Here is a 15,297-nt window from a genome sequence, read left to right on the forward strand (position 1 = left end):
AAAAAGTGAGGCTAGTTGGAGCAAGAAAATCTTCCCCCTTAATCATGATGAAGCAATAGACTGAACTACAAAAAGAACCTTTGAAATATAGTAATGGGAGTCAAAAAGGAAGGGGGAAAATCTGCCATAGATGATTTAAAAACTCACTAGCAAGGGTTCACCTGGATGTTATTTAATAACCTCTAAGTTCACCTAGCAGAGAATGCCACTCTTGCCAAGACAAATAAACGTATACTTGAGTTCTTTTCCATCTATCACACTGACAGTAACCCTCAGGAACAGTTAACCCATTTATCATCAGAAGACAGAGCACTGCTCTCTGATGATAAATGATTTACGTGGCACAGGACTTCAGCGGTGGTACCAAAAGATAAGACAAGTCACAGAAGAGAAAGGGTAACCTGAGAAAGGTAGCCTTCTCTGTGATGAGCATTGTTTTGTTTCTTACTTTAGGATAAAGGTTCTGGTGATGTGTTTCACTTTTTTTTTTACCTCTCTGCACATTCGGTGGTGGGATCTTCACCGAAGTATTTTAATATCTGTTCTTTTGACCTCTTCATTTCTGAGGGTATAGAAGAGTAACTCTGGATTGCTTAAAATAATCATGAGTATATTATAGATGGAATATCACTTTTGATGGAAATAATAGGAATCTCTTTAAATATCAGAATTCTCTGAAATAATATCTTATAATTACCCATAAACATGTAAACAAACACTCACACATATATAATGCTTCTAACTTCTCCACTTCTGGAATTTTTTTCTGTAATTATTATTATTTCAAATGCCATAGACTATACTCTCCTAGTGGTTGCCTATCAAAAACAAAACCCAAAAAAACTCTTTTTACCTCTTTTTTTTTTTATAGGCTAGTTATTTCCCACCAAAGCTCAAAAAGAGGGGGAAATGAACATCTTAATGCCTTAAGCAAAGCATCAAAAAGGCAAAGGCTAGATGAATTCATGAAGTATGCAAAGAGGTGGCAAGAAGTTAATAAAAGATGCTACGTTCACAGCGGGCTTTTTATTGTATTTATTTGCCATTCCTTTTCATGAGGACTATTTCAAAGTTAAAATCATTCAGTTTTATGTCATTTAGTGCTACATGAATGAGAAATCATTTAGTTCTTTTTTCTTTTTTTTTTCAATAAGAGAGTGTAGGTCTCCATACTAAGTAATGCTAAAACATCTGGAAGGCAGTCAGGCAGATTACAATTTTTCATGTCATTATTTTTCTTTTGTGAAGAACAACAAAAAGTCTGAAGTTAGATTTTGAAGAAAAATGACTATTCCCTGATCAAGGCTACCACTGTTAAAAAAAAAAAAAAAAAAAGTCACAGCAGAGTTTCTTTCACAATATTCTAAAGCTTTTCAGATCTACAACAGGAAACATTGTTCATACAAATGGATAATGGAGTTGAATATTACATTGTTATAAAGTTAAGTATTAAATGAATGACTAGAAACTTTGAGCAGCTCTTTTATATTGCACAGTACCAAATGCTATGGGGGAAAAAAAGATTTTCCTCTAAAAATTCAGAACTGAAGAAGTTCTATGAAGTAAAATCCATTTACTCAAAATAAAAAGGGATTCGCTAAATCGATCTTCCAACCAAAAAGCAACTCTTACGTCTCTGAGTGTCTGTGGGCTTCCTTTTCTAAGCTTTGGTATCCTTGGACAGTTCCTAACTAAGAGGGTAGCAATTACGAAGAGCAAAGACCATGATTCACATAGAGTTCCATGCTCCACAGTGCAGGCAGTGGACACTAGGGTTTATTCCACTACACCTTTTCTTTTTTCTCTCTTCCCACTGGCATAATGAGTTGCCACTACAGGCTTAGCAAAATAGTACCTGTCACTTTCAGATGTTTAATATTACTCTGTAAAGGGTATCGTAACACCCTGTCAAACCAGCACAAGTCGAATATGAGACCTCGTCATAATGTAAAATACGTTACTCAGTCACCAATGATTTAGACAAAATGCATCTTAGGAAGATGTAAGTGTGGAGCTGTGCTGGCTTGTAAAGCTTGCTCGCCAGCCACCTGTAGACGCCAGAGAGAATGGCCCGTCCACCTTGCAGTCCATCAGAAACAATAACTCCAGAGGGACAAAATTTTAAATTCCCATTTTTCTTGCTTGTCACGACAACCCTTTTTTTCTTTCCTCCCAGTCCAGACTTCGAAGCACTGTCAACACCATAATTTATTGATAGAGTTGGACCATTAAATAGATGATACACAGTATATCCAGAAAGGATATGTTTTTCCCTCACATTATCTCATTATTCCTTGGCCCAAATCTGGTGAAAGCTTGATGGTACCATAATACAATTGATTCAGAAAATAACAAAAGTATTTTGCTTAACTAAAGGGTTTATTATTATTTTGCTTAACTAAAGGTTTTTCATCACTGACATGGAATGCAATTAACCAAATTAAACTGACTGGCTGATACTATAATTATTTCATGTTCAAAGAAATACAACGCTACTCGAAAAGAGCAGGTATGGTCTAGAAGTGAGAAAATATAACTGAGCATTAGAAGGTCAATAGCATTAGGAGATCTGCTTTTGACACATATTAATAATTTAAGCTATTTACCTATGCTTTTGCAGGCCCTAAGTTACACCACCTCTATATGGAAGGCAATGACACTGCATCTTTCATAAAGGAATTCTGGTGAAGTTTAATTAGCACTTATGATCTTTAGACAGGTAAAGGTAATTAACATTTTTAAAAAATTTTTGATGCAGGTGGAAGTAGTATATGTTGACACTAAATTGTCACTGATTCTTTTTCTATACCTTTCCCCCATCCTTTCATAGCTTGGATTATAAGAACTCTAAGACACAGATACTTTCCTAGCGTCCTACCACCAACTCTTACCCATCATTCTGCTTCTAACTGCTAAGCCATATAAGTGAACACATGCTTTTGTTCGTGTTTCTTTATTGTTGCTAATTCCTCTTGTGCTTCCCATTTAAGTCCCATAATCAAATGCATGACATGAACCTGGATTCATAATGAAAGTGTTTACTTTCCTTATGATTAACTTCCCTGTGTAATTAATGCCCCAGGTCCTCTGGGCAGTCTTATGACATCTACTCTGCTTTTACATGCTACCTGTCAGCTGAATATATTTTCATATTTTAGAAGGAGGTGGAAAGAAACAAGAAAGCTTCTCGCTGACTCCCATTCTAAAGAGCTTATTTTTACCAAAAAGTATTTGCAATTATATTAGCTATTTTCATCACTTATATAAAGTGCTCTGTTGGCTGATCCTCACCTGAGAAGATAATGATTAAATTACAAATGTAAATAGGCTCCCATCAGAGACAATTAGGAACACCTTGAGGAGTTTTTAACACTGTAAGGGGAAAGAGGGCAAGAAAGAGACAAAAAAGCTGGCAATAGGGGCAGCAGTGAGGTTATGACCACAGGGCGTAGAAAGTCCCAGCTCTTCTGGAGCTTTCCTGAGGGACCCACCGAGATTCTGTACTGCAGGTGTCACATCAGACCTCTCGTCTGCCTGCAGTGCCCATATCTGTTCACTCAGACCAAACCGTCTGGAAAGGGGGCTGAGAGCTTGTTGTGGTAGCTCTGCTTTCTCTGAAGCCTCCTTGGAAAGTACTCTTCAGCCTGAGCTCAGGCTGTTTGCCTTAAAAGGATAAAATATCTGTAGGAGAAAAAAAAAAAAAAACTGTAGCTGGCTACAGAGACATCACATACCAGAAGGAGAAGCGCTACAAGCCCTGTACCGCTCGTCCAAGGGAGGCTGGTCACTGTTTCACCTTTATACACCGAACATTTCATAAAAGCATCTGGGACACCAGGAAGCAGTCTTATTGGCTAACACAGCAACTCCCCTCAGTGAGAGTGCAAAAACAAACTTGGGTTGATGGCTGATCCTGATGTGTCATATTTGAACCATGGCCATGGCTCATGGCTGGCAGGAAAGAGGAAGTGTACTTACCCACTGAAGGGAGCTGCTGCCACTTTCTGTGCCCCAGGTCCTTGCGGGTAACCCCAGAGAACACAGTGAAACTGACATGTGCGGCTGCTATGGAAATTGGGGAGCTGGAGCTGCCTTGCTCCACTGCAAGCAGGGCATTGGGACTGGTAAAAGGGAACCAAGGAAACTGCTTTCCCAAAGCATGGGAATTCAACGAGCCAGTAACGGCTGACATGGAACCGGCCGCAGAAAAGGTTCTCAGTCCTGGCTGCATATCAGAATCACCTTGGGAGCTCAAATAATATACCTCTACCTCCGGGCCACCAGATGGCAATTAAATCAGAATCTCTGGAGGTGGCTCCCCCCCAGGAAAGATGTTTCCTAAATTCCCTAGGTGATTCTAATATGCAGCTTAGGGTTGAGAACTGATAGACCAGGTAAGGTAATGATTACTTACCTGGGAGAATAAACAATAAGGCATTAACTAAATAGTAAACACCTATAATTTGCAAAAAAAAGTCTGCTTTTTTTAAGTCCCTAGTACTTAAAGGTTTTAGCCAATAGAAACATTCAATTCTTTAAGTGGAAAGTTTATCCTGTTGCTTTAATCTCTCTCTCTCTCTCTCTCTCTCTCTCTCTCTCTCTCTCTCACACACACACACACACACACACACACACCCTGTTGTCTTCTTATCAGAGTGTTTCCTAAATTGTGCTGTTCATTGCAATTATCTGAGGAATCTTTTAAAAATACTGATGGCTGGCTTCCACCCCCAGACATTCTGATTTTAATTGGTTTGGGTTTTTTTTAAGCTCCCCAGATGATTCTAATGTGCAGCAAAGTTTGGGAACCATGGTCCTATCTTATTTTTTCCACTTTTCCCAAAGTTCTTCTGCTTCCTAGTTAACTACTGGTGAACAGATACTCGCCTGAGAACAGCCTATATGGTATTTATTAGGATTTCATGCAATTGCCTAATCCTCACATCCCTTTGGGAAGCAGAAGAACCTAGTGGCTAAAGAGAATGGCTCGCAAGTTCAAATTCAGATTCAGCCTTTTATAAAGTGTGTGACTTTGAGCAAGTTACTTGGTTTCTCTGAGTTTTAGTGTCCTGTTCCTTGCTGTTATGAAATAGGATAATCTGGAGTCTTCCTCACAAGGTTGTCTGATAAAAAAAGACAATCTGTGTAAAGCACAGGGAGCAGTGGCCTGCCACAGAGTAGGTGCTCAAAAAATGTTAGCCATTCTGACCTATTCTTTCAGAAAGAGTGATGCACTGACTTGCCCTCCTCATTCCTTTTTCTGCACTGCACAGTGGACTGTATGAAGACCACCAAGCCCTCCCTGGTATCAGACTAAGGAATGTTTCAAAGGGACAATACAAGGCATTCAAAACAAGCACTGGTCTAAAGGGAAACATCTTAATGATTTTCTGCCAAAATCCCAGGATGGCTCCCACTCCCAGAGGAGGCCAACCTCTGGTAGATTCCAATTTGGGGGTCACAAAGTACTATCTTACTTGCAAATTCCATTCCAGTCTCATTGCCTGTTCACTTGCCCACAAAGCCCATCGCTCCTTTCCAACTTCTTTGCAAACATGGCATAGCTTTCACAATAGTCATCTCGCTTTGCCCTTTCCTGTCCCCCTGACACACATCTCTTCTTCGCACTCTCTCCTGCTTTTTTCCTATTAATAACTCTGAATATAAAATCCATTCAGAAACAAGACACTTTTGAGAGTATACTAGTAGTCGCACCTTTTGTACAACATCTGTTTTGTGTAGCTACAGATTTTGAGCCCTTGTTGATATTTACATGACAGTTTTGGAGGGAGAACATCCCTCCGCTCTTACAAACAAAATATACTCAGAGAGTTCAAACAGGCTGTACGTATTTAACTTCCCAGAAAATACACTTGACGGAGATGCCGAGGAACGCAGTCAGACGGTGAGAGGAAAGGGGAATCGGTGTCAGAAGGCTGGGCGGGAGGAAGTGGAGAAGGGCTGTCAGGCATGGGGTGGTAAACAGCGCCAGCCCAACAGTTCAGATTAGGATTCAAAATGCCACAGATGTGATTGCATAATAAGCTGTTGCGCATACTGGTAAATGCTGCTTTCAGCATGTGCTTATTTATCATATCGTCTTGCATTCTCAGAACGTGGAACATTCAAGTCGGAGGGTTTGAGTGCTAGCATCGGACCCAGTTCTCTGGGATGGGCAGCAGCACCTATGGTAGAGATGGGAGAAAGAGCAGCAGCCTGGTGTTCGAATCTGGTTGCTAGGATACTATGGAGACCCTCCACTGCTAGGCAGACAGGGGAAAAAAAATGTGTCCATATGCCTTCTAACCTGCAAACAGCAACAATAGAAACATCGTCTGCCTTCTTCTACCCTTTCCCATTAGGAATCCAAACCCAACTCTTCAGTGAAATAACAAGCAGCAGGAGCTTGGAAATGTGGCTCAGTAGAGCAAGGAAGCTGGTCATTTATATTCTCAGGCAGTCTCTGGAGCTCCTCTATTGAAGGGCTTATCAGTATTTTCATTATAAGCTGCATTTTAGGGGCAAACAACTATGCTTCAAAACACCCTCATAGGGTTTTAGCAGCCTGGTTTTATTTTTATAAAGGCTGCCACAACTTCAATTTTACTGCATAGACTATGATGTCAAATTAACAATCAAATTGGAAAGTCTATTAGAATAATGTTAAGTTGGAACTGAACTCCTCCACAAGAACAAGAGAGATGAATTTCAAAACTCGACTTCAGGTTCAATTCTCATCTGGGTCCGGTTCGCCTGGGTATGTGAGGAAACTGCCATGCTAGCCTGTGGCACAAAATTAGATTGTTTCCAGTGGGAACACTTAGAAGTGAGTGGAAAGAGGAGCTTGCTTTCTTTAAGAGTGGAACTCAGTTTCTTTAAGAGTTTTAATCATCTGTTGCTTGGTTAAATTAAATATTCTTACCTAGTCAGAAGAGTTATAGCTATTATCAGGACTGTGCTGGTGGGAGATGGGGGACTGGAGTGACATCTGAGATTCAGAGCTTTATTAATAGGTAGCAATTAGTCCTTGGTGTAAAGTGCACGCTTGTGTGCATACACCTGCCTGCATGCACATGCACACACACACACACACACACACAATTATTCTAACAACAAGCGGAAGTGCCCTCTCACCTACTCATCCTGATTCTCTCTGGCCTAAACTTGCTCTTCCTCAATTTCCACCACGGTATTCTGTTACAGCCACTAGCTGCTGTCGTTCCCCAGCTGTACCCTCTGCTTTCTTTTGCTGTCTTTTCCCTTTGCTGATGGCCCTCCTCACCTTAACCCCACCCCTCTTATCCCATCACCACTCACCTAAATCATGGCCATCGATCAAATACTTACTTTAAATACCTCTACTTCCATAAGAGTTTCTGATACCATAAAATTAAATGGGCTCAATTATATTTTGCCACCTGTCTTAGGTATCTCCTCTGTGACTTACCTTACTCTACTTTCTAGAATATTTGCTTGTGCAGTATTGTTAACCCCTGGTTAACTCCTTCATAGGACTTAACACAATTCTCGTCTCTAATGCATGACACTAACTTGCACATGGCACATCCCATAAAAGTACGGAACTGAGCTATACGGCATATTTGAAATTTAACTGCTACCTTTGAAAGAAATCTATGTTTTAATATCATGCCATCTATGATTACACTAAAATCCTAGAATTCTCCCAACTTCCAACAGAATTTAACAGACAGCCTTTAGGAAGATTCTATTTCTCCTGAAATGTGCTAATGTCAAGGTTTAAAAAAAAATCAGATAAGATCTTGTTAAAATTAATGTCTCCCTAAAAATAAGAAAATATATTTCTTTCTATCCTCAGCTCTCCAAAGTACTTCACAATCAAAAGGCGTAACATTACAAATCAAAATATGTCATCATTCTTTGAAATTCAGTTATCTCTAGGGTGAAAAGCAACAGCTTAACAAAAATACAGAGACACTAACAACTTTTGATAGGAACTCAAGTCTTTATAGACCAACTGAAAAAACACAGAGCCCTATGACAGCAAAACGGAAAGGATTTGAGAATATTTACAATAGGTAAAGGGTTTAGATCAACATAACAGTGACAGAATGTTCTAATCTATTACAGAGTCAATTTTCAGGAATAAAATAGCATGAAATAAAATTACTTTAAGAATCCATAAGAACCACTCTATATACATAATCAACAGGCTGATCTCATAAAATGAATATTTTTATATAGTTTTCATTTTTAAGGGTTTATTTGCTTAATTTAATTCAAAACATATAGTCTGATAGTTTTACCTTCTCATATAGATATTTGGTAGCAGTAGAATATAGATTCCAATTTGCTAATCAGTTCTTTGCTCTTCAAATGACAACAGAAAAAGGACCTAAGGGTTATTTCTAGACACATGTGAAAGAGACAAACCAAACCAACCCCCCTGCCTCACAGGTGCAGCAGGAGTGCCCCAGCTCTGTGCTAGAATCTGACACAGCCTTCCCTCCAATTCCAGCTTACAGGGAAAATTCCAAACCAAATATGTTACGTTAATTTATATTTTACACTGTTTTTCAAATGATCAAAAAACCACTAAAAAAATAAGTTTTGAAAGATTCTAATCCTCAGACGATAACCTCGGTAAGCAAAAAGTAAACAAACATATTTGCACACATAGATAATTGAATAGGACATTCCCTGGGCAGTCACCTATATCCAACAGAAAGAGAATAGAAAACTACATGACCATGAATTTGAAATCAATTTTGGACTATTTAGATGGCTTCATGTTAACTCAAACTCCCAATAATCTGTAAGTTTAAGAATGATGACCAAATTTAACTTGTACTAAAAATAAAATATAAAGATATAAACACTTGTTGCCAGTAAGTTGGTATAATCAAATTATTTATAGTGAAATAAACAGAAATTCAAACAAGTCTCCTTCACTTTGGCAAGAATTCCTAATTCTTTGTGGAACCACCTTGCACAATCATTCAAATGACATAAGAATAATCGTTTTGCAAACAATATACTTCTCTTTCTCTTACCAAAGGTACACTCTACACTTAAGCCAATTTTATTCTAGTTTTCTTTATGTAAGTGTGAAAAAAGAACAGATGTTTTTCCAAAATTATTTAAGCTTGGAAGACATTCATTTTATCGTTTTCTTCAATATAATCCTTCAGAATCACCAAAACCATCACGGTGATACCTTAATAGTTGACTTCCTTAAAGCACAAGTTATTAAATAAATATCAGAATGCACAGTATGGTTCAGTAGATAAAATGTTTATTATGACAGAATGTTGTGAATTATTTGCCACACTAATTTCATCTTCCACCATGGATTTTTAAAAAAATCTAGTTGCTCTACATGTCAAGCACTAAGAGATTTCTAAAACTTACCACATTATACAGCTCAGTCCCTACTGCCTAGATTCCTTTAGATCTTGTCTGATAGAATGTTTCACTGGAGTTATCAGCTGGCTTGATCATGCTTCAAATAAAACCTATTAAAATCGTCTTTTTATAAAAGCAGAGTTTGCTCTGAGTTACTCCAAATTCCTGCAGATACTAAAATGAGATCCTATGGAATGCTGAAAGATGCAGAGAGCTGTCTTTGACTTATTTTTTTCATTATGCAAAACTTGGCCCTGGAGAGATGGCCATGTACCTCATTAGCTAAAACAGGCAAGCATGTCAGGACTGCAAATTAACTTACCAGAGAAAGCTGAAGTGGATTCAGATCATTCAGGTTTCGAAAGCAGATCTAAATCTACTGAACTGAACTATTAGGGCAACTCTGTGAGGTTAGAATCTCAGAAATGTTTATCCTTATTGTCTCTTCCCCACACTCACAGAATACAAACTTCTCCTTAAACTAAACCTGCATGAGGAACAGCAAATGCTCTACTGCAACCAACAAGGATAGTTACACGTCTAAGTGTTCAAAAGTATCATTAGTACATACTCACAAGCCACACCCCCCCACACACACACATCCAATAAATACAAATGGAGACAATCAAATACTCTTTCTCCTTATATTAAATCTTTGTGTTAATAAAGTGAAGGGTTCCCAGGGACCTCATATTATTATGTAACACGTGTCATCCAGCCAACGTGATGCTGTTAGGAATAGAGTAACAAAACCCTTCGCTTTATCAATTATGTCATTATCTATTAACTTAAAATACCATTCATCTGGGTGCTCATTCTATGTTAACTTCATGCTCCTGCCACTTTACTCTCCATAAGAACTCTGAGTTGAGTGGAGTATAACAAGTTTCATTCAATTTTCCCACCCAAGTTGCGAAGCCCACTGACATCAGAACTACACAGTTGTCTAAAATGCTAGAACAATACTAGAGTAGTGGCTTCAGAAGCCAGGAGTAAGGCAAACAATGTGTTCACGTTGTCAATAAAGATAAGTGTACTTCTCTGTATCTAACCCTAGAAACATGCAACCCTCTTGGGAGACAGAGGCACCCCATTAACAACATTATATAAATTCCTTATGGAAAATAAGCAATATTCTCCCTCAGATGTTATTTAAAAAATATTTTTTAAAAAAATCTACAGACTAGGCTTCCATTTGTGGATTGTAAATGTCGTCGAATTCTGGAAATCAAAAAATCTTCCCTTTTATATGTGTATTTGCTTATTTTGGACACTTTGATGATGCCAGAACATCAGCTTTGAACGGTACCAGCGAGAAACGCCGGCATGTAGAGAAATCCGGGAGCGCCGCGAAAGCATAGAAAGTAAGGGTGATAGCAGACGCATTTCATTTCAAGTCTGATGAGCCTGCAGTTAGGATTTTCCGGTTGGGCAGGTTTGCCAGGGCATTTGGGAGACGGGGCTTTCTATGTATACTCACACATACACAGCTGGACACACACCGGGGGCGCATTCAAACTCTACGTACGGTAGGTGGCCTATATGAATGTATGTGTTTACTTAAAAAAAAAAAAAAAGAATAGCTTGACATCTGACAAAGACACGAAGGCAACGTAGGTGCAGTGAGTCTGACTCTGAGAAACGTGCACAGCCCCGCCAGAAGTGCCCGTTAAAATGAAACATTTCTGAGGATGAGGACAGACACGGCAAGCGGGAGGGGCGGGGGCCGACAGACAACACAGAGACCCGCAGCTCCCCACCGACAGGGTGCCACACGGACCCGGAGCGTAACCCCTGCTTACTGTGGACTCTTGGGGTAGAAGGGCAGAGTCACATGGCTGAGATCCTGGATGTCGAAGGCGGTGGGCTCAGCGGAGATCGCCTGCCGCTTGGTGCGCGGCTCGCCTTGCAAGGTGCTCGCGCTCTGCTTCTGCGCCTGCTGGGTGGCCGGCCGGATCACCGAGCGGTACTTGTCCAGCTCGTTCTGCAGCTTCTGGATCAGTTCGTCCTTCTGATCCAACTCCAGCTCCAGCTCGTCGATGAGAGCATCCCGCTGCCTCAGCTCCTCGATCTTCTCCTGGAGCGCGTACTGTAAATCCCGCAGGGTGCCCATGCTCCTCCGGGCTGCCGGGGGCTCCTTCCTGCCGCTGCTCCGCGTCTTGGGGCGTCCTCCCCTCTCCGATCAACTTTCCCCAAAGTCGCTGCTGCCTCCCGAGTGCGAAAGCTTCCTACTTGAGACCAAAGCCAGCCCTGGCTTCTGAGCATGCCCAGTCTCCCGGCTCCAGCCACCGAGAGTTTCAGGGCAGATTCCACTTCTCCGGGCTGTGAGGCTGAGCGCGGGGATGAGCCAAAAGGCAGGTCGAACCGGGATTCGACCTGAACCGCGGTGGGCGCCGCGGCGCCAGGGAGAAGAGCCGGGAGCGCGACGGCAGGGCAGCGGGAGAAGGGACTCGGATGGGGGCTCCGAGGCCGCGGCGGGTGTGCCCGGGTCACTCACGCCGGGCGCCGGAGGAAGCCGGCGGAGCGTGTGGGGAGCCCGATAAACCTCTGAGCGCGCCGAAGGCTGCGCGGGCGGAGCGAGGCGGGAGCAGTACTTTGGGGGCGGGGAGGCGGGCGGGAGAGGACCGGGAGGACCCCGCGCAAACTCGGGAAGCGCTAGCCGGCTCCAGAGCATACCAGGCTGGAGGACGTGGGGCTACGCTCCCGGCGACGAGGGAGGGCAGAGCGGGCTCTGCATCCTCGGCGCGCTGACTTCTGCAGGTGTCTGGACCGCCAGCCTCACCAAGAAAGGCTCCCCAGCCTGTGGCTGAGCTCTCGCGTCTTCCACGCAGCCTTTCTCACGGGGAGCGCCTCACACAGGTGGCTAACGCTTGAAAACAAACTTGCCTCTCAGGAAAGGAGAGCGTATCCGTGCAGGGGAGGGACTTCCATTCACATCCAGGTGCCTCTGGGGATGGGGGAGGGAGATTCTGATTTTTTTCTCCCCCGTAAGCATTGCCAGCTCCTGCAAATGACTTCCCTTTCCGCTCCTTTCAAACACGGATTAACGAACTCTTTTTTGGGGCAAGGGTCGAAACGGGATTGGGCCCCAGAGGGCTACTCAGCTTCCCCACTGCCCCTCCCACTTAAGCCAGTGTCTGCGGAATAGTTTATGGAAGGGTCTTGCCCCTTCCCTGTGCTGAATTCGGGGCGGGGAGTGCAGGGCGGGTCAAAATCATTGCAGAGTTCCAAAAAGTTCATCCTGAAATGGAACCATATCTTTGAAATTACTTCCTTGACAACAACCAAGCCGTTAGGGCTGTATCCTTCCACTTGAATGGCAAGACACAAACTTCGAAGAAGAGGGAAAATCTTAAAGGCAAGGAGGACCCTAGACGGGCTGTGGTGAAGTGCCGCCCCACCTCCACCTACTCCCACCTCCAACCCCATCCCTGCCTGCTCAATATTTCCTAAAATGATGACAATTTAGGTAGCATCCTTTCTGTCCAAGGGTAATTCTCCCATCGTGTTTAGAATCCTCCATAATACTTAAATTCCTCATATTTACCTAAATCTTCACCAAACCATTTAAAATTTTAGCATCTTTACTGCAGTCCTCTAATTACTGTTCTTGAGAACTCAATGTTATAATCCTCGAGGCTCTATTTGGCCATTCCTTAACACCAAATAAAACAAAGTAGGTAGAAAATAGATTAAAATTCTGAATTGCAATCCAGAACTATTCACCGGAATCTAAATTTAGCCAAGGACATATATATCAGTCCCCCCCAAAAAAGTGCTCACTTTTGCTATTGAATACACAGCCTGTTCTATCTAAGTAAGAAGAAGAAGAAAAGAATGGGGAGGGGGAGGGGAGGAAAGAAAAGAACAGAACCAGCTAGCCAATGTCACATTTATAAGCTTTTTGATTTAAAGTGTACTTGTTTGTAATTAGAAGTATAAATGAAAAAGGATATATAGTCCTAAACATTCTTGCACCCAGATGATGATTTAATTCTCTCAGTACAAATGATATAAGACACTTAATTTTTCTGCTTTCCAACATGGATATTTTCAGAAGTGCATTTCTTTCACAGTGTAATATATAAAGTGGATAATTCCCCAAAGTAAACATGAATAACTTACAGATACTGATAGCAGCAAGTAGGAATTCCGAATTATTGTTGTTTTAATTAAAACTAAACCAAGCAGAAGTGCTCTGGCTTTGTATAACTGACTCCATTCTAAAAGAGCTTCCGTGACATTTTCCTTCTCCCAGGAAAAAGGCCAAATTCTTATCTTATTTAACCTATGGGAATTCTTTAATTCCATGGCAAAATGTCTAAAACTAAATGAGACTTTTTTTCCCTATAGATCTACTATAGGGTCCAGGAGCCCAAGAGTTTATGTCTAAAAATATATCAGGAGCAATGTATAGGGGACATCATTAGACAACTGCTAAGCAGAGTTATGTTTTAAGGTTCATTTGAGGCTTAAATGGGGTTTACTTAATGTCTTTGAGCAGCACAAAACAGAGAAGATTCTTCTTCATTTGTAGAAAGCTTGTCTACATGTAAAAAGGATAAAAGAAACTAAAGCATTTTCCCCCCAAAATAAAAAACAGCAGTTCAACCAAAAAAAAAAGTCAGGTTGTTGTTTTTTTTAAACAAAAGTGAAGTTTCTTCCACTGTTATGTAAATATTTTTCATTATTTAAGCTATCATATCTACATGCCACTATAGGATATATCCATGTTACATTTTCATTTTAAATGGAATTTTTGTGATACAAAATATATTCCTTGATGAATCCCATAGTGAGAGTCAGGAATCTGTTGCAATAAACGCAAAGAAACTAAACAGCTGAGAAGATATGACTATTACAGTTGACTTACACTTTAAAAGGTATTCAGGGTGTAAGAACATATTTGGTTGTATTAGCCTATACAATGAAAAAGTAAAATTGCCCTTAAATACTTCATAATTGTATATGCAAAATCCAGAATTCTAGGCTTTTCTCTTCCATTTTTAAAGTCAAAAGAAATATTTTAAGTAAGTTTTTCAATGATGTTCTTGACTGTTTGTTTAAATCTTGAGGGACCCTGATTTTCTATCTCAACCTTTTGAGTGATTCCAATATTTTCTTAAATATCTTTTGCATTGTATTTGGTAAATGCTGGAAACAAATTTTACATAAATAATCAAGGTTTTGTAGTTTCACTTCAACAGATTTTACTATATGTCTTATAGCAAACTTAATTGGCTAAGTTATAATATCACAGATCAGGCACAAGCCTACTTCCTGCTATTAGGCTACCACAAATTTGGAATGGAGTGGAGCTGCATATATTGAGCTCTCCCACTGCCTTTCTGGGATGAAGTCTTGATGTTAGATGCTGAAGCACAGAACAATGCAATTTTGAAGGAACTTAATTTATACACTAGAATTCCATAGTCAACTCACAACCTACTTTCAGCAGTCTCTCTTTGTTGTAGCTCTAACGGAAGCAAAGTTCCACCATTAGCCAGACCCACCTGTGGCATATTGATGCTCTTCAATTTTGCATGCAACCCTCATGATTGAGAATAAATATTATCACACCTTCCTTGATGGAATCTCAGAATCACTTAGACATTCAATTATTCAGCTTTATCATAATACTGGCCATTAAAAAAAAATAAAGTCTTTAGAATTTATTATCCTACACTAAAAACATAATTAGCCTCAAAAGAACTCTGATAATTTCGTCATCCAGCTGCCCATTCCACTGGTGCTACATTTCCTGCAGGAGTCCTAAGTTTGAAATTTTCTTCTGCCATTTCATGTACACGTCTTGAACAGCAAAAACCAAAACCAAAAATAAACAAAACATAGATGAGCTATGTTTTGGGTCATGGAAGCCTCCCCTTGCAGAAAATTGCTAGAAGTAACAAG

At 40.6% G+C, this 15,297-nt stretch overlaps 1 protein-coding gene across 2 annotated transcripts in view; it reads right to left on the reverse strand.

Annotated features, from left to right (window-relative positions):
• The window catches only part of PRKG1 (protein kinase cGMP-dependent 1), a 1,243,975-nt gene that overhangs the window by 1,153,968 nt on the left and 74,710 nt on the right, over nucleotides 1-15,297 (reverse strand). Inside the window, exon 1 of one of the 2 annotated variants that reach the window (XM_068548119.1) lies at nucleotides 11,187-11,756. The exons of the other annotated variant lie outside the window; for it this stretch is intronic. Within the exon in view, the coding sequence (XP_068404220.1) occupies nucleotides 11,187-11,497 (311 nt within the window). The 5' untranslated portion in view covers nucleotides 11,498-11,756. Of the gene's footprint in view, nucleotides 1-11,186; nucleotides 11,757-15,297 lie in introns of those variants that run through there. 2 annotated transcript variants of the gene reach the window in all.

The sequence above is a fragment of the Eschrichtius robustus genome, chromosome 7 (assembly GCF_028021215.1).
Source record: "Eschrichtius robustus isolate mEscRob2 chromosome 7, mEscRob2.pri, whole genome shotgun sequence".
NCBI classification, from domain to species: domain Eukaryota; kingdom Metazoa; phylum Chordata; class Mammalia; order Artiodactyla; family Eschrichtiidae; genus Eschrichtius; species Eschrichtius robustus.